This window comes from Canis aureus, chromosome 28 (assembly GCF_053574225.1).
Source record: "Canis aureus isolate CA01 chromosome 28, VMU_Caureus_v.1.0, whole genome shotgun sequence".
Taxonomy (NCBI): Eukaryota; Metazoa; Chordata; class Mammalia; order Carnivora; family Canidae; genus Canis; species Canis aureus.
Window position 1 is genome coordinate 41741452 of NC_135638.1, and position 24269 is coordinate 41765720.

At 37.6% G+C, this 24269-nt stretch overlaps 1 protein-coding gene across 7 annotated transcripts in view; it reads left to right on the forward strand.

Moving 5' to 3' along the window:
- PRKDC (protein kinase, DNA-activated, catalytic subunit) overlaps positions 1 to 24269 on the forward strand; it is a 220035-nt gene that overhangs the window by 66729 nt on the left and 129037 nt on the right. For 6 of the 7 annotated variants that reach the window (XR_013367489.1, XM_077876997.1, XM_077876998.1 and 3 more), the window contains 9 exons: positions 1096 to 1319; positions 2031 to 2242; positions 2666 to 2798; positions 3235 to 3393; positions 4421 to 4624; positions 13975 to 14160; positions 14540 to 14644; positions 15682 to 15849; positions 19565 to 19692. Coding sequence is in view for 6 of the 7 variants with exons in the window: in XM_077876997.1 (XP_077733123.1) it covers positions 1096 to 1319; positions 2031 to 2242; positions 2666 to 2798; positions 3235 to 3393; positions 4421 to 4624; positions 13975 to 14160; positions 14540 to 14644; positions 15682 to 15849; positions 19565 to 19692 (1519 nt within the window). In the remaining variant the exon portion in view is untranslated. The remainder of the gene's footprint in view (positions 1 to 1095; positions 1320 to 2030; positions 2243 to 2665; positions 2799 to 3234; positions 3394 to 4420; positions 4625 to 13974; positions 14161 to 14539; positions 14645 to 15681; positions 15850 to 19564; positions 19693 to 24269) is intronic. The other variant, XM_077877001.1, reaches the window with a different exon arrangement.

Here is a 24269-nt window from a genome sequence, read left to right on the forward strand (position 1 = left end):
TGTTATAGGTTTCTTCTGTGTTGCACTATCATTGCATTTATGTTTAGGGCATTTAAAGCTTATTACTATTAAAGCAATAAAAATATAAGCATTTTGATAAATAATTATTACATATAACAAGTAAAATTATATGATTAGCATTCTATTGTTTTGTATAGATTTTAATAAAAAACTTGTTCACATAAACAAGTGCCATATTTGAATAATGCTAAAATGTTCATTTTTTTCCTTCATTTAACATATCTATAATTGGAATGTTTCATGCAGCCTGTGGTCTGTTGGATTCGAGGATATTTGGTGTTTGAAAATGAAATTCTTTTTTTTTTTTTTTTTTGAAAATGAAATTCTTAATATATTTTCTCTAATTTCTTTGAATACATGGTGACCTGTCATCAAAATTATTTTTAATGATCTGTCAAGTTGGCAATTTGATAAACTCAAATTTTATGGAAACAAAGAATATGAAAACAAACCCTCAGACTTATAAAAGCATTTCTTAGTTATTAGCTTTACTCTTTCTGTACACCACTTTTTAAAATTGTCCCTTTGTTTAGGAGGTCTTTACACCCTAGTATAAAACTACAGTTAAGACGGAGGAGAAGAGAAAGTTGCTTTGTCTTTCTTCCATAAGCAAGACTGGGTTAATCATGAGAGGAGTAGAGATGGGACAGGAGAACCAGCTCCTTCGTATTTATAGATAGACATGTGATCACGTTTTATGAAAAAATCCATTTGGGGGTTGATGCGATTGTTTCCATGAAAGGACTACTGCCAGAATTTCTCTGTTGCCCCTTTGAAGGACATTTCAGTTGTTTTTGTTTCTTCATCATTAAAAATTACTAAAAATGAATATCCATAAAGCACATCTTTAGAATTCTGCCATTGTTTCATTATTATAAAATTTCAGTGCTAGATCGAAGCATATGAGCATTTTTAACATTTGATAGAAATTGACATGCATATTTTTTAAAGCTTTTTCAGTTTGAATTTTGACTAAAAGTATATCATGCCTGTACTTAAAGAAGGAATTTTGCATTAATCATAGTGGAGTTAGAAGGAAGTTAGAATGTTAATAATTGAGTGTAATTTTTTTAGGTACTGAAACACAGTCTTCACTTTGGAAAGCGGTGGCTTTCTTTTTAGATAACATTGCTATGCATGATATCACAGCAGCAGAAAAGTGCTTTGGCACTGGGGCAGCAGGTCACAGACCCAGCCCACAAGAGGGAGAAAGATATAATTACAGCAAATGCACAATTGTGGTCCGGATTATGGAGTTTACCACAACGCTGCTCAACACCTCCCCAGACAGCTGGAAGGTAAGTCACTCCTACTGCTCTGTTAGTTTGAGATCAGTACTTGGCAGTGGAAAAATATTTTCCAGTACCTATTAAAAGTGGTTTTGGCTTTCTAAGAACTTTCCATTGCTGTAGGAGTTATGTGTTCTTGAAAGTTATAAAGCTTTGCATATACTTCAGATTCTTATTGTGTGAATAAAATACAAAATAATTTTTCTAAATGTCTTATTGAATATTGCATTTTATGGTATGATTGATGAAACATTTGCCTTAGGAAACATGCATTAGCATATTTGTAAATGTATCTGTGAGGTTTATTATATAAACAAAGTCCAGTCCGTCTATCCATTTAATACATATTAAGTGTCTACTATATGTCTGACTCTATCTCCAGATACAGTATGTCCCTAAATGAGGGGCGTAAGGCTCTGATCCACAGGCCACATCCCACTTGCCTGCTTTTGTAAAGAATGTTTCACTGGAACTCATCCAAGCCCATTTGTCCATGTATTGTCCATGGCTGCTTTCACATTGTGATGGCAGTTATTTCAGTAGTTGCAGCACAGACTATGGGACCCACACACCCTAAGGTATTTGTTACCTGACCCTTTACAGAGAAAGTTGCCAACCCTTGCCCTAGCCAGGCAAAAATCTCCAGCTTCATGGACCTCACACTAGTGAAATCTAAGTGCGGACTAATGGATATGTTTTTATTGAAATCATCTTTTACAGCTCCTTGAGGAGGATTTATGTAATAACAAAAACTTTATGACACTCTTGGTGAAAATCCTATGTCAGCCCTCGAGCATAGGTTTCAACATTGGTGATGTCTTAGTTATGAATCATCTTCCTGATGTTTGTGTAAACCTGATGAAAGCTCTAAAGAAGTCCCCATACAAAGACACCCTGGAGATGTGCCTCAAGAAAAAAATAACAGTACAGAGGTGGGCATTCTGATCATGCTCGGGATCAGTTTTGTGTTGGAATTTAAGGTTGCAGCATACTCTGGCAGCTATGTGTGTGGATGCTATCGCCCCGTTTCCTGAAGTAGTGGATCTCATCAGTGGGGTGTTTGACGCAGAGGATCTCATTAGTTTGAAAATCATCTATTTAACACATGCCTTTCCTGCACCTTATGGTATGCAAGCCTCTGCAGTGACTTAGCCTCGTGTTGATTTCCACGGCTGGATCCATGGGCCCTATGGTCAGTGTTAACCCATGTTTCCTTTCCTGGATCACGGAATGAATGTGAATGTCAAGGAGTCAGGAAACACATTTATAACAGAACCCACAGTTTTTCAGTGTATTCTGCTCATTTGGTGAGATGAGCACTCATCTCGTTTCTTTTTGTTTTTCTTCCCTGGCAGCATTGAGGAGCTCTGTGCCGTTGACCTGTATGGTCCTGATGCTTATGTGGATAGGGCCACACTGGCTTCTGTTGTGTCAGCTTGTAAACAACTTCACAGAGCTGGTGTTTTGCATGTTGTATTACCGTCTCAGGTAACCAGCCATCTGTTTTTACATTTCTCTTGGCTTTATTAAGCTAATTAGTCTATTATATATATATATATATATATATATATGTTTTAAATGTCCTTTATATATAGAATGTGCTGAAATGGGAAATCGAGAATTACTTGCACCAGACATGTGTTAACTTAGAATATGAATATAAAAAAAAAAATAAAGGACATTTATATTTCCAGCAGCCTTCTGAAGAACTTTAGGGATGAGCTCCTATTGTGCCTTTGTGGGTAGGCAATATAAATGAAAAAATATAGCATAGAAAGCGAAGTTGAGTGAAGATTTTCCTGACAATTAGGTAGTCAGTGTTAATGAACATGGATTTTTTTTTTTTTATTCATGAAAGGTGTGAAATTGTGTGTTTTTATAAAATATCTTATTGCTGAATGTTTCAGCATTGACTTTATTTTAGTCTGCAGATCAGCGTCATTCTGTTGGCATAAAACTTCTTTTCCTGGTTTATAAAAGCATTGCACCCGGAGATGAACGAGAGTACTTTCCTTCGCTAGACCCCAGTTGTAAGCGATTAGCCAGTGGACTTCTGGAGTTGGCCTTTGCTTTTGGAGGACTGGTAGGAACAGCAGCTATATGCTATGCTATCCTTATGATATAAATATATAGCTCACTTGCAGTGTGTTTCTAAAAGCAAGAATTTAGCTGGAATTTAGTAAGTTCTTAGCTTAGCAAGTACTTTAATAGATTTACATGATCTGACTTCCTTTCTAAAAGAATTTTTTTTTAATAAAAGATATAGGACTATTCTTCTTCTTCTTTTTTTTTTTTTGTAAGATTTTTATTTATTCACAAGAGACACACAGAGAGAGGCAGAGACACAGGCAGAGGGAAAAGCAGGCTCCACACAGGGAGCCCGATGTGGGACTTGATCTTTGGACTCCAGGATCACGCCCTGAGCTGAAGGCAGGCGTCCAACCCCTGAGCCACCCAGGCATCCCGACAGTATTCTTCTTAAATTGTGGTTTTGTCTATCCCATTTTGTTTCTTAAAAGACTTTATAAGGCAGAGAACATTTTGTGAATATAAAGCTGATACAGTGGCTTTCTCTTCCCCTGTCCTTGGTGACCTTCAGATGGCTGATATGGGAGGACCCTTGAAGGATAATTCCACAGGCTCCCCAGAAAGATGTCTTCATCGATTTTTGAACCATGCAGGGGTGGCCTCAAACAGTCTCTGTAGTAGCTGAGATCTGCTAACCAGTCTTTTGTGTTCATTGCTTTCACCCATCTTCCCTTTTCCTGTAGCAGAAAGCAGAATCTTCTTTGCCCCTTTATTCACTTAATGTAAACAAATCACATATTTAAATTAATAAAAAATACTCTTACTCGCCTCTCCCTTCAAAGCAGCAACAAGATTTTCTGGATATTTGGGAGAGTCAGGGAAGATTTCTTTCATGAAATGAAACCTAGAAAATGCATGCTTATTGAAATGTATACAATTCAAACTTGAACCCAGGTCTTCAAATACCAGTTCTCTTTAGAGTTCTCTTTATTTCTCTACTGTGTGATTTTCCAATTCCAAAGTTAGCAGCTTCCCAGGAGTCCTTCTCTAACAGGTAAAATTGTACCTTTCCTTCTTCACAGTGTGAGCACCTTGTGGATCTTCTCCTGGACACAGCAGTGTTGTCTATGCCAGCCTCAGGAGAGTCCCAGAGAAACATGGTCAGCTTCTCTCATGGAGAGTATTTTTATAGCTTGTTTTCAGAGATAATCAACACTGAATTGTTGAGAAATCTAGATATGACTGTATTGAAGCTCATGAAATCATCTGTGGATAATCCCAAAATGGTAATGAAATTTTTATTTTTATTTATTTTACTTGAAGCAAGAATTACTATCAGAGTCCACTCATTGGGCTAGAGATGCTGCTTTTGTTAGTGAAAAACTTGCCCCTCATGTAGTACATTACCTACACTTGTGAGTTCATTGTGAAATATTTACTTAAATGAAGTGTATTTTCTTATATAATGCATATAAAAAGATTGCCATATTCTTGAAAAATATCTAAACAAAATAAGATCTCTTCTTGGAAGGTTTAAAGCTCTTGCCAATGTTTGAAGACAAAATCAAAGGAAAGAAAACCCATCTTTAATGAACATTTAATAATGTTAAGTGGACATTGAAAGATTGATTTTTTTTTTCTAATCTCTCACTCCCCCAGAATCTCTAGGCGTAATATTACAAGGCATGGCTATGCAGGATACTGACTTTTGTGAAGAAGAGGTGCTGGAGCTTAAAAGCCCATCATGAGACCCGAGCCCCCCTTTCTTTTTGCACCAGCCATCAGCTAGTCTTATACACTCGGTGTGCTTTCTGTAGTCATGGTCCTTTCACAGATTGGTATAGAGTCATTATTTCCTGCATGCTCCTGCTGTAGCCCACTTTGCCTCCTCACATTGAACCTTGGAGCTCAGTATTTAATAGATAGTTGACTTGGGTTTGCTACACTTGTAAAAGTTTGAAATTAACCCAGTCCATAGACAGTCAGGAACTGGAACTATTAGGAATGACCATTTTAAGGGAGAATGCATAATTTCCTACTGACTTAAGCTTTTACTCCAAAAAGTGCTTGTTGTCTTGTGGGGGGGAGTATTTTGTAGCAGGTTGTACTAGATATTTGGATTTAAAGTTAGAAATGAACTTTTAGTAGACCTGTGACACCCAGGAAATAGAACATTTTGATCTCTGAAGCTATTTAAACTTCTGGTGAAGGTAATGAAGAAAAGCCATACATATTTACCTCTACTTAATCCTCAGTTCCCTGTAAAATGTCAGAAATGGGGCTTTTTTGTTTCATTTTGTTTTTTAGAGCACAATGCTAAAAGGACACGTTAAAAGATGAGAGACAAAAAAAAAAATAAAGGATGAGAGACGAGTGACATTTTGGAAGCTAGAAAGCAAAAGGAGAAGTTGTAACAGACTTTAGAGTCCAAGAAAACTGCAGTGTACCATAGTGGTGGGGAGATGGGCAGTTGCTTCATGCTGCAGAACCCAGACCTTCTGGTGTCTGCTGATGGAATACTGGGAGCAGAATGCAAAGGAGAGGGACCGTTTAAATGTTAGCTGTCCCCTGCCTGGTCACCTGGCCTTACCTTGTCCTCAAGGGACTGATCTTTTTGCACTTGAGGACACTGGGGGCAGCCAGATCTCTGCAAGGGATAAGTATCTCTGTACCAGGGCACTCTAGGCAGACTTGAGGGAGCCTAGGCAGACTTTTTTGGTATTTTCTTTTCTTTTTCTTTCCCCCTCCCCTTCCCTCTCCTCCCCTCTCCCTTCTCTCTCTTTCTTTCTTTCTCAGATCTTTAGTCAAGATTAGAGGCATGTTCTGTATATAACACCAGTATTAAGTAAAGTTTGAAATACTTTATACCATGCAAAACCATTTTATTATTCCACAGGTGAGAACTCTGTTTTGTACTTTACTCTTTCAGATTTAATGCAGTTCTTGCACTCTTCTGACTTTAGTCTCCCACTAGTATTTTTTTTTTAATTTTTATTTATTTATGATAGTCACACAGAGAGAGAGAGAGAAAGAGAGAGGTGCAGAGACACAGGCAGAGGGAGAAGCAGGCTCCATGCACCAGGAGCCCGATATGGGATTCGATCACCGGTCTCCAGGATCGCGCCCTGAGCCAAAGGCAGGCGCTAAACCGCTGCACCACCCAGGGATCCCGTCCCACTAGTATTTTTGAACAACCAAAATGTTTCTGGTGTGTTGCTGTATTTTTGTATTTTGCCCATTATTCTATTGGGATGGAATTTCTTAATAATTTTTAACAGATTTTTGTATATTAGGAATAGTAGACATCTGTCATGTATGCAAAAAGTACTTTTTCCTACTGGCCATTTGTCTTTCAGTCTCACTTGGAGTGTTTATTTTATACAGAAGTATTTATTAAATTTATTAATCTTCTTTACTGTCATTCCCGTCTTTTATGTCATATTTAGAAAGGCCTTCTCCAACCCAATTATTATCTTTAAAATCTGCCCATCTTTTTTCTGTTACTTCTATAGGTTCTTTCTTTCTTTCTCTCTTTTCTTTTCTTTTCTTTTCTTTTCTTTTCTTTTCTTTTCTTTTCTTTTCTTTTCTTTCTTTTCTTCCTCCCCTCCCCTCCCCTCCCCTCCCCTCCCCTCCCCTCCCCTCCCCTCCCCTCCTCTCCTTTTTTTCTTTCAAGACACACAGAGAGAGAGGCAGAGACACAGCCAGAGGGAGAAGCAGGCTCCATGCAGGGAGCCCTGATGCGGGACTCGATCCACTGGACCTCACCCTGAGCCTAAGGCAGACACTCAACCACTGAGCCACCCAGGTGTCCCCCATAGGTTCTTTTTTTTTAACAAATATAAAGAATGCAAAGAGCACTGGAGAAATGGCATTTTTTCCCCAAATGGCTACTTACTGGGCATTTATTCACTAATACATATTCTCCTCACTGATTCAAGATTCTCACTTTCTTGAATACTAAATCCCTGTACATATTTGGATCTGAAGTTGGACATTTTAATTTCTTAACCATCTGTTTCTCAGCCAGTACCATGATGTTTTAATTCCAGCAGTTTTAACGTACAACTAATCATCTGGTAAGGCAATATTCCTTCTTAGTATTTTTGTTTTTCAGACTTTTCCAGCGATACTTGCATATTCTTGAAAGTGAACTTTAGAATTGTTTTGTCAGGTTCCTCATTACCCTTCCCACAAAATGTAGGGATTTTGAATGATAATACACTCTGTAGAGTAAATTTAACCAAATTAACCTCTTTTTTAAAAATAAGCCTGTTTTTCTAAGGTTCTCTCTCCATTTATTCAAACCTTTATTCATATTCTCAAATTTCTTTGTCATACTATTATGTAGAATGCTATCATTTTATTCATCTAGTTACTACATGTTTCTTAACATTTCTAGATACTGGATACTATTTAGTTTTAAATGTAAATGGAATATTTTCCCTTTATATTTTTTTTCCCCAAAGATTTTTAAATTTGAGAGAGAGAGAGAGAGAGAGAAGATGAGTAGGAGAGAGGTAAAGGGAGGTAGAGAGAGGTAACTCTCCGCTGAGCACAGAACCTGACATGGGTCTCAATATCATGACCCTGAGATTATGATCTGAGCTGAAATCGAGTCAGATGCTTAACTGACTAGCCAACCAGGTGCTCCCCCACTTTATATTTTCTTTATAAGGATGTGGTATATGAGAAAACTATTGATTTTGTTTATTTTATAATCATTCACATGAATGAATATCCTTTTTCTTTTTTCCAAATTTATGAAGATGTAATTGACAAATAGCATTTTATAAGTTTTAGGTGTACAACATGCTGATTTGATTTAATCAACGTTGATAATCCTGCAGAATGATTACTGGGATGTTTAGTTAATGCTCATCATCTTAAATAGATAAAATATTTTCCTTGCAATGAGAAATTTTACATACTTCAGCACTTTTCTTTTTTTAAAAAAGGATTTTATTTATTTATTCATGAGAGACAGAGAGAGAGAGAGAGAGAGAGGCAGAGACACAGGCAGAGAGAAAAGTAGGCTCCATGCAGGGAGCCCGATATGGTACTCTAGGATCTCACCCTGAGCCTAAGGCAGACACTCAACCACTGAGCCACCCAGGCATCCCAGCACTTTTCAGATATATGAAACAGATTTTAAATTTAGTCACTATGTTGTACATTACATGTCCAGAATTATTTTATAATTGGAAGTTGTACCTTTGACTACTTTGATTCATTTTGTCCAACTCCCTATGGCTGGCCTCTAGCAAGCACCAGTCTGCTCTCTGTATCTGTGAATTTGGCTTTAGATGCCACATATAAGTGTTTTCATACAGTTTATCTTTCTCTGTAGGACCTATTTCACTTAGCATAATGTTGTCAGAGTCCAATCTATGTTGTGACAATTGGCAAAATTTTCTTCTGAATAATATTTCATTGTATATGTATATACCACATCTTTATTCATTCATCTGTTGAGGGACACAAATTGTTTCCATGTCTTTCTTTGCATATAATGTTGCAATGAACATAGGGGTGCAGATACATTTTTTAGATAATTATTTCCTTTTCTTCAGATATATACCAGAAGTAGAATTGCTGGACCATGTGGTACTTCTGTTTTTAATTTTTGGAGAACTGCCACACTTATTCCACAGGGCTGTACCAATTTGCACTCACACCAACAATGCACAAGAGTTCCCTTTTCTCCACATCCTCACCAACACTACTACTTCTTTTTTTTTTTTTTTAAAGATTTTATTTATTTATTCATGAGAGACAGAGAGAGAGAGGCAGAGACACAGGCAGAGGGAGAAGCAGGCTCCATGCAGGGAGCCCGATGCAGGACTCCATCCTGGGACTCCAGGATCATGCCCTATGCCGAAGGCAGGCGCTAAACCACTGAGCCACCCAGGGATCCCCCAACACTTGTTTTTGATGCTAGTTTCTTACAGGTATGAGATGGTATCTCATTATGGTTTTGATTTGCATTTTCCTGATGATTTCACTAATTGAGCACCTTTTCACATACCTTTTGACTGTCTAAAAAATGTCTTACTCAGTTCCTCTGCCCCTTTTTAAATTAGATTGTTTGATATTTTGCTGTTGAGTCTTTCATATATTTTGGATATTAACCCCTTATCAGACACATGGTTTATAGATAGTTTCTCCCATTTTGTAGGTTGCCTTTTCATTTTGTTGATGATTTCTTTTGATGTGCAGAAGATTTTTAATTTGATGTAGTTCTATTTGTTTATTTTTGCTGTTATTTCCTGTGCTTTTGGTGTCAGATCCAAAAAAATAATTGTTAAGACCAATGTTAAGGAGCCTATTCCTTAAGGAATTTTATGGCTTCATGTCTTAAGTTCAAGTCTTTAACACATTTTGAGTTGGTTTTTGTGTATGGCATAAAATAGGTGTCAAGTTTCATTCTTTTACAGGTAGTTGTCCCATTTTCCCATTACCATTTATTGAAGAGACCATCCTTTCTCCATTGTATATTTTTGGCTCATTTGTCCTTCATCATTGTATATTCTTGGCTCCTTGCATGTGTTTTTTTTTTTTTAATATTTTATTTATTTATTCATGAGAGAGAGAGAAGCAGAGACACAGGCAGAGGGAGAAGCAGGCTCCATGTAGGGAGCCTGATGTGGGACTCGATCCTGTGGGTCTACAGGATCACACCCTGCGCTGAAGGTGGCGCTAAACCGCTGAGCCACCAGGGCTGCCCTCCTTGCATGTTTTATACTTGGGCTTTCTATCCATTGATCTATTTGTTTTTATGTGAATATTATACTATTTTGATTAGTTTGACATGATATAATATGAAATCAGGAAGCATAATGTTTCCAATGTTGTTCTTTCTAAAGATTGCTTTGGTTATTCAGGGTCTTTTGTGATTCCATACAAATTTTAGGATTGTTTGTTCCATTTCTGTGAAAAATGCCATTGGAATTTTGGTAGGGATTGTACTGAATCCGTAGATTGCTTTGGATAATAACATTTTACCAATATGAATTATTCTATTCCATGAGCATGGAATATCCTTTCATGTATTTGCATCTTCAATTTTTTTCATCAGTGTCTTTCAGTTTTCATCATACCTCCTTTCATTTTAACCTCCTTGGTCAAATTTATTCCTAGGTGTTTTATTCTTTTTGATATAATTTTGGTGCAATTTGATTATTTTCTTAATTTTGCTTTCTGATAGTTGGTTATTAGTATATAGAAACACACCTAGTTTTACATCTTGATTTCGTATCTGCAACTTTACTGAATTTGTTGATTAGTTTTCACAGTTTTTTTTTTTTTTTTTTTTGGTGGAGTCTTTAGGGTTTCCTGTATATAAAATCATACCATCTGCAAACAGTGTTACTTCTTCCTTTCTGTTTTTGTTGCCTTGTATTTTTCTTGTCTGATTGCTATGGCTAGGACTTTTAATACCATGGTGAATAAAAGTACTAAGAGTAGACATCCTTGTTTCTGATTGTAGGGAACACAGCTTTCAGTTTTTCACTATCAAGAATGATGTCAGCTGTGCATTTATCATATATGGCTTTTATTATGTTGAAGTATGTTCCCTCTGTACCTGAATTGTTGAGTTTTTATCATGAATCGTTGTTGAATTTTATCAAATGTTTTTTCTGCATCTATTAAGATGATCATATGATTTTTATCCATTATTTTGTTAATGTGGTGTGTCACAATAATTGACATGCAGATGTTGAACCCTCCTGGCATCCCTGAAATAAAACTCACTTGATCATGGTATGTGATCCTTTTAATGTATTGTTGAATTTGATTTGCTGATATTTTGTTGAGTTCTGCATCTGTGTTCATCAGGGATAGTTTACTGTAATTTTCTTTTCTTATAGTTTCCTTGTTTGGTTTTGGTATCATGGTTATTGCTGGCTTCATAGAATGAGTATGGAAGTATTTACTTGTCTTTTAGGTGTTTAGCATAATTTGAGGATTGGTCTTAGTTCTTCCTTACATGTGTGGTAGAATACACCAGTGAAGCAGTCTGGTCATGGACTTTTGTTTTTTGAGAAGTTTTTGATTACTGATTCAGCCTCCTTACTATTAACTGGTCTGTTCAGATTATCTCCTCAAGATTCAATCCTGGTAAGTTGTTTATCTTTAGGTATTTATCCATTTCTTCTAGGTTATCCGATTTGTTGGTGAATAATTGTTCATAATGGTCTTTTATGATCCTTTGTATATTTTTGGTGTAGGATTACCTTCTTGAAATAAGGAAGTTAGGGCAGCCCCAGTGGCCCAGTGGTTTAGAGCCTTCAGCTCTAAACACACACCGGGGTGTGATCCTGGAGACCTGGGATAGAGTCCTGTGTCGGGCTCCCTGCATGGAGCCTGCTTCTCCCTCTGCCTCTCTCTCTCTCTCTCTCTCTATCTCTCTCTCATAAATAAATAAATAAAATCTTAAAAAAAAAAGAAAGAAAGAAGGAAGTTAAATGAAAGCCTCTCTGAATTCTGAAACTTGGAGGCTTTTAGTTCTCTTCCCTCAGTGTGGCTCCCAGAATATGGTCAATTAGATATATACCCTCAGGCAGGATATCAGAATATTTTGACAAGTCTAAGGGAAAATAATGATTAAGTGTTATCACTACCCAACCAACCTACACTGATCCTCATTACCAGTGAGCCTGCCTGTTGCACAGTACTTTTAGTCAGTTCCTCAATGTGTGCCAACAGCCAGGGAGCACCAGGCATTGAGGAAATGGATTCTAAAAGAGAGAGGCAGATAAAAAACCATTTGACACAGTGACTATTCAGTGAGATGGAAATATAAAGAGAAAAGAACCACAGAGAGATGAGAGATGTCAGTGTATTGACGAAATAAAAATTGCTACTGAAAAGAACACTGTTAGAAAGTAACTTTTGGGAATTAAGCATGGGCATAAGAAATTAAAATGAAATGAGTTTGAAAGATAAATTTAGGAATTCTCACAGAAAATAAAGTAAAACAAACAGAAACTAGTAGAGAAAAACATGAGGAGACGTGGGATCCACTGATAAGATTCAGCACCAGGACCTCTGCTCCAGAGAGAAGACAGGCTCTCAAGAGAATGTCCCAGAAACAAAGGCCTCGAGCTTCTGGATGGGAAAGAGTCATTGAAAATCCAGCACAGTGTATGAAAGCAGTTCTACATGGAGCAAATTTCTTGAAAATTCAGAGCCCCAGGGGCTTCACCATGAGAAAAGATTCTATTTTTTTTTTTTTTTTTTAAAGATTTTATTTATCCATTCATAGAGACAGAGAGAGAGGCAGAGGGAGAAGCAGGCTCCATGCAGGGAGCCTGATGTGGGACTCGATCCCGGGTCTCCAGGATCACACCTCAGGCTGCAGGCGGCACCAAACCGCTGCGCCACCGGGGCTGCCCTGAGAAAAGATTCTAAAGTTTCTGCGAGAGACAAGTGGATTCCATTTAAAAGGATCAAGAAATCAGATGCTGTTTGTCTTTGCAACCACACAGTGGATGCTGGAAGATTGTAGGACAAATTTCTTTCACAACTTAGCAAAGAAGATTCCAACCTGGAGTTCTGAATCTGGCCAGACTATCAGTCATGTGTGAGAGTGGAATGCAGATGTTTCAGATATGCCAGATCTCAAAGGAATCTTATCTCTTCTGCACTCAAATCATTTAGCCAAGAAAGAGAAAGATGTTGGATCTGGGAAGTTGGCTCAAACAGAGAAGGGGACCAGTCTCCTGGAAGTTACACCCAGAGGGCAGTGATCACAGACATTCCAGAGTAGGAGCTATGTTGCCACTGACATGGAGCTGATAGACCTCCTGATATGTTTAGATGTCTTGAGATTTCATTGATTCGGGAGAGTTTGATGATGAATAATGATAGGCACATTGAAAGCAGTAAAGAAAGTAAGCAAGTTAATACTTAAGAGAGATCAAAATGTTGTGTAAAAATGATTGTGTCATTATGATTAGAATATTGAATGTTAATCTAACCAAAGTTAGGATGTCAACTATTGGAAAAGTGGCAGGACAGGAAATGTGTGTGTGCAAGCATATGTATATGCTTCTGTGTATGTGCATGTGTAACAGAGGAGTGTTAATTCTTCCTCTTATTGAGAATGCCCCCAACTAAGAAAACAAGAAATAGGATAAATACGATTTCATAAAAGAGACCACTTTATGCTTTTGTGGGCAAATTTAGCTGTTAAGTTGCTCTTCTCAAATTTGAGGAGTTGTGAGGGACACCTGAGTAGCATCCTCTCCTCCTCCTTAACCTCCTCCTCTCCTCCTCCTTTGGTTAAGCATCTGCCTTGGGTTCAGGTCATGATCCTGAGGTCCTAGGATTGAGCTCGGCATTGGGCTCCTTGCTCAGCTGGGAGTCTACTTGTTCCTGTCCCTTTGCACTCCCCACCCCCGCTTGTGTGCAAGTGCGTGTGTGCACGCTCTCGCTCTCTCTCTCTCTCTCTCTCATGCGCTCTTCCTGTGTCAAATAAAATCTTTAAAAATATTTGTGGAGTTGTGAAATAAATAGCTATTACAGAAATAGCATTTTTATTTTCCAAGAATACCTTTAAACTGAAAGTAGATTTTGTCATATATCTGTCAGTCTTGATATTGAGGATTTTTCAAGTACCATACACTTGTTTCAGGTGAGTGCCATTTTGAATGGAATGTTAGATCAGAGCTTCCGGGATCGAGCCAGCCGGAAACAGCAAGGACTGAAACTTGCAAGTACAATTCTGCACAACTGGAAGAAGTGGGACTCATGGTGGGCCAAGGATTCTGCTCCTGAAAGTAAAACGGCGGTGCTGACCTTATTAGCAAAAATTTTGCAGGTATCTTGAGAACCTTAAAAATGAAGTTGTTTTGGACTCTGTAAGTTTTATCTTTAAAAATATAATGGACATTTCTTAAGAACTCATTGGTTTGATCAGTAAAAAATATTTTTATTAAGTTGCTGATTACCTTACATTTTATACTTTTTCCATTATTATGACTTATACTCATTATCCTTTCCTATACTTTGCTTTTTTAGTGTTTTTAAGTCCTACCAGATCAATTTAAAATATTTCAGAACAAGAATTGTTAAAATATTGTTGAAGCCCAAGAACAAATTTGTAGATTATTTCTGGAATTACAATCTTGGAAAATGTGTTAAAGGACATTAGAAGCATAATATAGAGATGTATCATGTTTTTACTTCCCCTCCTTTAGATCGATTCATCTGTATCTTTTAATACAAATCATAGTGCATTCCCTGAAGTCTTTACAACATATACTAGTCTACTTGCTGATTCAAACTTGGGTTTACATTTAATGGTAAGTGGTGAAAAAGATTTTTTTTCAGATTACGTTCTCAATTATTTTACCACTTTATATTTTTACATACTTACGATGCTTTCTCTTTTTTATTATGGAAAATTTCAAACATATTCAAAAGCAGAGAATAACCCCTATGTGCCTGTCACTCAGCTTCAATAGCCACCTGTCTATGGGTGTGTCTGTTTCAACTATGCAGCCATTCCCACTCTTGAAGGAGACGTTTGGCATCATGTTATCTAATCTGCTCATACTTTTGTGTGTCTCTCTAAAAGATAAATATAATCACAATGAATTTCCCATACTTAGAAGAATTAGTATTTCTCTTTGCGTATGTGTAGTTCAAATTGGCTTTTTTGAGAATTGCTATATTCGTGAATGACAGAATTTAAAGTATTAATCATTTTTCTATTAATAAATATATCTGGGTAATTTTTAGGTCAAGAACTTAATACTATAATTTTAAAATCTTACAATAATTAGATTTTATGCTATAATAAAACGTAGCCTTAATGAAAGACGTCTTTTTAGTAGATCATAAGGATATTTCTTTGAAAATTTCTGTTCTGTGGTTAATCAAGTTTCTCATTCCTCAGTATGAGGGAGCTTGGGAACTTTCTTGCCACACAAGGGAGATAGGAAATATCACCTAGTTTCTTTTACACTTGTTATAAAGTTCTGTATTAATTCTGCAAGGAATATTTATAAATTATCCCATAGGTTGTTCAGTATGCTCTTCCACACTCTACTAGAGTCTGTATTTGTAGAAGGAAAAATCACACAGCATCATCATACAGTGTCCTATTTAATTACACATTAATAGCCCTGAGTTGGCCCACTGGCCTCTACAGTAGAAGCCGAGATACAGCATTGTGTTTGGGTTGGCTTTCAGTGTAATCTGGAAGGTATTCTGAAGTCATTCATTCAATCTACACAGTGTATTATTTGCAAAGCCATTAGAAAACTGTATTTTATTTTTCCTGTGGGATTATAAGCCCCAACTGGTGCAATTTCATATGTCTGCATTGCTCCCACAGGGTCAGGCTGTAATTCTTCTTCCATTCTTCACCAATCTTACTGGAGGCAATCTTGAGGACCTTGAGCATGTTCTTGAAAAGCTTATTGTTTCTAATTTCCCCATGAAGTCTGAAGAATTTCCCGTGGGAACTCTGCGGTACAGTAATTATGTAGACTGCATGAAAAAGGTTAGTTTTTAGTAATACCAAGTGAAATTAAAACATTGTTTTTCTGTTACATTTCTTCATGAAAATAAGTGAAATATTCAGAGTCAGTGAATTTTTGCAACTTTTAAGAATTCAGTTCAATTCATTTTGAAAGCTGGGTAGCTGTAGATATGCAGATGCATATCTAAATCCTTTGGAATTTATTCCTATTTTATTTTTATTTTATTTATTTATTTAAATTTATTTTTTATTGGTGTTCAATTTACTAACATACAGAATAACCCCCAGTGCCCGTCACCCATTCACTCTCACCCCCCGCACTCCTCCCCTAGTTCGTTTCCCAGAGTTAGCAGTCTTTACGTTCTGTCTCCCTTTCTGATATTTCCCACACATTTCTTCTCCCTTCCCTTATATTCCCTTTCACTATTATTTATATTCCCCAAATAAATGAGAACATACAATGTTTGTCCTTCTCTGATTGACTTACTTCACTCAGCATAATACCCTCCAGTTCCATCCACATTGAAGCAAATGGTGGGTATTTGTCATTTCTAATAGCTGAGTAATATTCCATTGTATACATAGACCACATCTTTATCCACTCATCTTTCGATGAACACCGAGGCTCCTTCCACAGTTTGGCTATTGTGGCCATTGCTGCTATAAACATCGGGGTGCAGGTGTCCCGGCGTTTCATTGTATCTGTATCTTTGGGGTAAATCCCCAACAGTGCAATTGCTGGGTCGTAGGGCAGATCTAGTTTTAACTCTTTGAGGAACCTCCACACAGTTTTCCAGAGTGGCTGCACCATTTCACATTCCCACCAACAGTGCAAGAGGGTTCCCTTTTCTCCGCATCCTCTCCAACATTTGTGGTTTCCTGCCTTGTTAATTTTCCCCATTCTCACTGGTGTGAAGTGGTATCTCATTGTGGTTTTGATTTGTATTTCCCTGATGGCAAGTGATGCAGAGCATTTCCTCATGTGCTTGTTGGCCATGTCTATGTCTTCCTCTGTGAGATTTCTGTTCATGTCTTTTGCCCATTTCATGATTGGATTGTTTGTTTCTTTGGTGTTGAGTTTAATAAGTTCTTTATAGATCTTGGAAACTAGCCCTTTATCTGATAGGTCATTTGCAAATATCTTCTCCCATTCTGTAGGTTGTCTTTGAGTTTTGTTGACTGTATCCTTTGCTGTGCAAAAGCTTCTTATCTTGATGAAGTCCCAATAGTTCATTTTTGCTTTTGTTTCTTTTGCCTTCGTGGATGTGTCTTGCAAGAAGTTACTGTGTCCAAGTTCAAAAAGGGTGTTGCCTGTGTTCTTCTCTAGGATTTTGATGGAATCTTGTCTCACATTTAGATCTTTCATCCATTTTGAGTTTATCTTTGTGTCTGGTGCAAGAGAGTGGTCTAGTGTCATTCTTCTGCATGTGGATGTCCAATTTTCCCAGCACCATTTATTGAAGAGACTGTCTTTCTTCCACTGGATAGTCTTTCCTCCTTTATTGAATATTAGTTGCCCATAGAGTTGAGGGTCCACTTCTGGATTCTCTATTCTGTTCCACTGATCTATGTGTCTGTTTTTGTGCCAGGACCACACTGTCTTGATGACCACAGCTTTGTAGTACAACCTGAAATCTGGCATTGTGATGCCCCCAGCTTTGGTTTTCTTTTTTAAAATTCCCCTGGCTATTCGGGGTCTTTTCTGATTCCACACAAATCTTAAAATAATTTGTTCTAACTCTCTGAAGAAAGTCGAGCTCCCAGCCACGCAGCCCCCTCCGCGGAGCCGCCGCCCAGAGACCCTCCGAGCTGCTCGGGGAGCGCGCAGCCCTCTCTGCACGGAGCCTCTTCCTCTGCCCGCTCCCCCGGAGCTGCTCCCGCCCCGCAGCCCCCTCCGCGGAGCCGCCCCCGAGCCCCCCGAGCTGCTCCCCCCCGCAGCCCCCTCCGCGGAGCCGCCCCCGAGCCCCCCGAGCTGCTCCCCCCCGAGCTGCTCCCGCCCCGCAGCCCCCTCCGCGGAACCGCCCCCGAGCCCCCGGAGCTGCTCCCGCCCCGCAGCCCCCTCCGCGGAGCCGCCCCCGAGCCCCCCGAGCTGCTCCGGGTCCCCCGTGTGCGCTGCAGCCCTTAGGGAGCTCCGCGCATCTCCCGGGGCGCAGGTGTCTGTTAGTGTCCCCGGGAGCCCGAGGGCATCCCCGCCCTCCTGGGTCCTGCTCCAACTCCCTGCGAGCCCCTTTCCCCCGGGAAGGTCGGTGCAGCTCCTGCGTCTCCGGGACGGGGCTCTCCTGTCCTGGGGACACTCGCCCCGGCCTCAGCCCGGCTCCTCGCGGGGCCCCTCCCCCCTGGAGGCCTTTTGTTTCTTTACTTCTTTTTCCCCGTCTTCCTACCTTGATAGAAGCTCGAACTCTTCTCACTGTAGCATTCCAGCTGTTCTCTCTTTAATTCTCAGGCCGAATTCATAGATTTTTCAGGATAATTTGAAGGTTTTCTAGGTAATTTGGTGGAGACAGGTGATTTGGGGACCCTACTCTTCCGCCATCTTGCCCCTCCTTATTCCTATTTTAAATTGAAATCTTTTATTCAGAAACATACTGGGAAATATTCTATGCATAATGTATACATTTTGAAAATTAATGCCAAAATGAGTTAAGAAATAGAATATTACCAATATGGTTCAGTTTCTAAAATTTAAATAGTGGTTATTTGAGAAACATGTAGTGATTATCACCTATGTTATTTAATATACAAAGGTCTCTAAAGTATCAGTGGCTTACACCAGGTGGTAGATGGTTTCTCCTGTATAATATTAGATTGTTGTTATTTTCAGCAACATATACAGGTTTCCCCTGCTATCCAAAAGTAGAACTTTTTGTAAGTAGGCTTTTTGTAAGCCAAAATGGCATAAAGCAAAGAAGCAGTTACCATTAATTTGTATGGAAATTTTTTTCAGCATTCCCAGACTCAAAAGCACCTTTCTTAGGCACTTTTGATGCCAAAGGACACATCTTGCTAACAGGTACACAGAATAAATTGAGATAAAGCACAGATGTTTACAGACACAAAGCTATGGTAGCTTGATGCTGAGATGCTGAGTGTAGATCCTGGGGAAAGAGCTTGGTGGTACCACTCTCAATGGTCAGGATACATGCTGCTTTTAACTTGCCAGTCTCCTGTCTTGAATGGTAGGTTCCTGCAATCAGCAGGTCATTGGTGGGGTGACACCATCATATAGGTACCTTCTGAGTATCCTGTTCCCAAGCAGTCTGTTACCTAACTGGTTATAGCATCCACAAAGATTGTACATAGATCTTTGGTACTTTCTCTTAATGTAAATGTGCTAATGTAAATATAAGTATAGTCACTGAACATTTGAAGAAAGCTTCCAACCTAAGAAGATGTAAACTAACAGGAAGAAGGAAATCAGGGAACTGAATCAATAAAGGGAAATGGGAGATGAGAACATTAAAGAAACTGTAAGAGTAACTTCAGAGATGAGAGAAGAAGGTATGATATCCATGAATAGAACAAATAAATGCTCTTGGAAATTAAATATGTAAAAGCAAAATTTTAAAAAACTTCACAAAACAGACAATAAAATTGAGGATATTTCCTAGAAAGTGGAACAAAACATTAGAGAGGGAAAATGGGAGAGTAGAGACGGATGTTTTAATTTTGTTTTGTTAGTACTAGTAAGAGCAAAGCAAAAATAAAAACTCAGGAAAATTATTATTTTTTTCTCCAGTTTCTAGATGCTTTGGAATTATCTCAAAGTCCTGTATTGTTGCAGTTGATGACAGAAATTCTCTGTCGAGAACAGCAGCATGTTATGGAAGAATTATTTCAATCTACTTTCAAAAAGATTGCCAGAAAGTAAGTCATTCTGTTCTAGTCGGGGACACCAGGAACCATACATATTTTATTTCTGTAGGAAATTATCCTCTCTGTTCCAAAAAAAGTTGAGTGGCAATTGCAGTCCACTGTTACAACTGAATTTTATTTATTTATTTTTTTAATTTATTTTTTATTGGTGTTCAATTTACTAACATACAGAATAACCCCCAGTGCCCGTCACCCATTCACTCCCACCCCCCGCCCTTATTTTGTTTTTCTTGGTGGAGAAAAAAAGACTTACTGTGAAAGTTTCAAACATGCTCAAATCTACAGAATAAGACTGTAACTGGGCATCTAGATCAGAATAAACTAAGAAAAATCCAAATGCATGATGCAACTAAAGTAAGTACTTTGAGAGGAATTTTAGCTTTTAAACCTATATTAGAAAATAAGAAATCTCCTGAATCGATATTATAAACCTCTGCCTTAAAATCAAGAAAAATAAAACTGAACTGAAAACAAACAGAAGGAAGGGAATAATAAAGATTAGATTGAAAAGTAATGAAATTGAAATTAGAAAAATGGTGGGAAAAAGTCAGTGAAACCAAAATTGGTTCTTCGAAAAGGTAGATGAAATTGACACTGTTAACTTGAAAAACTAGGAATAAAAGAGAAATTACAGTTCATGAAAATTAGGAATTAAGAGGGAAACATTACCACTGACCTCTCAGAAGTTAAAAAGATTATGGGAAAATATTATGAATGATATCATGCCAACAAATTCAACAAATTCAGCAACTTAAAGGGGACAAATTCCTAAAAAGTCACAAATTACCAAACTGACTCAAGATGAAATAGTAAATCTGAGTATATTTAATATATATAATTACGTATAATATATAATAAAATATATTTAATTTCATAACTTCTTCAGAAAATAGAGGAGAAAAGAGTACTTCCAAACTCATCCTGTGAGGCTATTATCACACTGTTAACAAAGGCAGATAGAAACATTACAAGAAACATATAAACCAATATCCTTCATAAATACAGACACAAAAGTTTTCAAAAATATATTTAAAAACTCTGGGGGTTATACTATATGTTGGCAAATCGAACTTCAGTAAAAACAAATGAAAAAAATCCAGCAATATGGTATATGTATAATAGATAAATATTATAGACTATGATATAAATATTACCTTTTATAAATATAATAAATATGTACAATATAGATATATAATATATATAACTTATTTAATATATATTTTATATATACATATATATATAAACACAATAACCAATTGGGATTTGCCCTAGGAATGCAAAACTAGTTTAATATTTAAGAATCAATAGTAAATACTATATTAAAAGAATAAAGGACAAAACCACATTATCATTTCAGGAGATATAGATAAATTTTTGACAACATCCATTCATGATAAAAAGGACAAAAGGTCACATATGAAAAACCAATAGCCAACAAAATATTTAATAGTAAAAGACTGAATGTCAGAGCAGCCCAGGTGGCTCAGGGGTTTAGCGCTGCCTTCATCCCAGGGCCTGATCCTGGAGACCCAGGATCGAGTCCCGCGTCGGGCTCCCTGCATGAAGCCTGCTTCTTCCTCTGCCTGTGGCTCTGCCTCTCTCTGTGTCTTTCATGAATAAATAAATAAAATTAAAAAAAAAAAAAAAAAGACAATGCTTTTCTACTAAGTTTGGGAACAAGGCAAGGGCGTACGCCCTTTTCATTCAACAAGATACTGAGATTCTAGCCAGTGCAGTCAGGTAAGATAAAGAAATAAAAGGTAACTAAATTGGAAAAAGGAGTAAAACTCTTTTTAGAGAGAGAGAGAGAGAGAGAGAGAGAACACATGCACTCATAGGGGATGAGGTGTAGAGGGAGAGGAAGAAAAGCCCAAGTAGACTGTGAGCTGAGTACATCGCTCGACTGTGCTCAATCCCATGACCCTTGAGACCATCACCTACTGAAATCAAGATTTGGAAGCTCAGCTGACTGAGCCATCCAGGTGCCTTAAAGCTGTCTTTTTTTTTTTTTTTAATATTTTATTTATTTATGAGAGACACAGAAACACATGCAAAGGGAGAAGCAGGCTCCCCATGGGGAGCCCTATGTGGGACTCGATCCCAGGACCCCAGGATCGCGCCGAAGGCAGGCACTAAACCGCTGAGCCACCTAGGAGCCCCATAAAGCTGTCTTTATTCATGAATAGCATGAGGTAGAAAATCCTAAAGATCTACAAAAAAGTTATTAGAACTAATAAACAATTATAAAAAATTTTAGGATATAGGATCAATGTTAAATCCATTGCTTTCTATAAATGAGCAGAAAACATTCAAAACTATATTTAGGAATATAATTGCATTCATAATAGCATCAGAAAGGAAAAAAACAGGAATAAATTTAACAAAAGAAGTATAAGACTTGTACAATAAAAATTACAGCTCATTGCTGAAGAAAATTAAAAACTTAAGTATTTAAACATTAAACGTTAATTTAAAAATTAAAGATTTAAATAAATGGAGAAACATTCCATGTTCATGAATTTGAAGATTGGGTATTGTTGACATGGCAGGTAAAGTTGATATGTAAATTTAATGCAGTCTGTCAAAATGCAAGCAAGACTTCGTGTTTGTGCAGTTTAAAATTTTCATTTTAATTAAACCTTACTGAAAATATACTCTCTAAGGATACAAAAATTTTGTATACTAAAATCACCTGGTATTTTTCAGTATATGGTTATTATGCCAATTAGGTATGCTTATTTCAGCTAATTATGAAATTTTAAAAATTGTTTATATTTTATCTTTCGATGTAATTTTCTTTTGAAAATGTAAAATATTTATATAATTTGAAAGTCATAACTGTAAGTTCGCCCGGTGGCCCAGTTGGTTGTGTGTCTGCCTTTGCTTCAGGTCATGATACCAGGGTCCTGGGATCGAGCGCCATGTTGGGCTCCCTGCTCATGGGGAGTCTGAATCTCCCTCTCCCTCTGCTGCTCCTCCCCCTGCTTGTATGTACACATGCACATGCGCACTCTCTCTCTCTTGCTCTTTCTCTGTCAAAGAAATAAAATCTTTTTAAAAAAAAGTCATAACTGAGGTTTATTTAAGAGTCTTTCTTCTGTCTGTGTCCCCTCTCTTATTCCTATTCACCTGCGTTTTTTTCTACCTATCTATTACAGATCACTCCATGTCAGTACAAAATCTTTCTCAATCCTTTTTAATTTGAATAACTATATAGCTAATATAAATAACTTATTGATTGTGAAGAAGTAGCATAGTATTTTGAAGCAGCCCTATTGATAGACTTTTGGGCTCAATTTTTTACTACAAAAAAATAACAGTGAATAGTTGTGTGTATATGTCATTTTGTATTTTGCCAATATATCTTTGGAGTGGATTCCGAAACATAATTCAAACGTAAATGCATTTGTAATTTGTGTGTGTGTGTGTGTATTGAATTTTATTTATATGTACATTTTTTATTGGAGTTTGATTTGCCAACTATAGCATAATACCCAGTGCTCATACAGTCAGGTGCCCTCCTCAGTGCCCATCACCTAGTCACCCCATCCCTCCGCCCACCTCCCCTTCCACCACCCCTTGTTAGTTTCCCAGATTTAGAAGTCTCTCATGTTTTGTCACCCTGATTTTTCCCACTCATTTCCTCTCCTTTTCCCTATAATCCCTTTCACTATTTTTTATATTCCCCAAATGAATGAGACCATGTAATGTTTGTCCTTCTCCAGTTGACTTACTTCACTCAGTATAATACCTTCCAGTTCCATCCACATCGAAGCAAATGGTGGGTATTTGTCCTTTCTGATGGCTGAGTAATATTCCATTGTATATATACATAGACCACATCTTCTTTATCCATTCATCTTTCGATGGACACCAAGGCTCCTTCCACAGTTTGGCTATTGAGGCCGTTGCTGCTATAAACCTTGGGGTGCAAGTGTCCTGCCATTTCACTGCATCTGTATCTTTGGGTAAATCTCCAGCACTACAGTTGCTGGGTCATAGGGTAGTTCTACTTTTAACTCTTTGAGGAATCTTTTTAATTCTTCTCTAATTTCCTGGTTGAACCTTTCATCTTTCAGCAGGATGCTCTTTAACCTCCACATGTTTGAATTTCTTCCAAATTTCTTCTTGTGATTGAATTCTAGTTTCAAAGCATTATGGTCTGAAAATATGCAGGGGACAATCCCAATCTTTGGTTCGGTTGAGACCTGATTTGTGACCCAGTATGTGTTCTATTCTAGAGAAAGTTCCATGTGCACCTGAGAAGAATGTGTATTCATTGAGTTTGTATGGAAAAGTTTTGTATATATCTGTGAAATCCAATGGTCCAGTGTATCATTTAAAGCCCTTGTTTCTTTGTTGAGGTTGTGCTTAGAATATCTGTCATTTGCAGAAAGCACCTTGTTGAAGTCGCCTATTAGTGTATTAATTATTTATGTCTTTACCTTTGTTACTAATTAATTGATATACTTGGCAGCTCCCACATTAGGGAGATAAATATTCATGATTGTTAGGTCTTTTTGTTGGATAGATCCTTTAAGTATGATATAGTGTCCCTCTTCATCTCC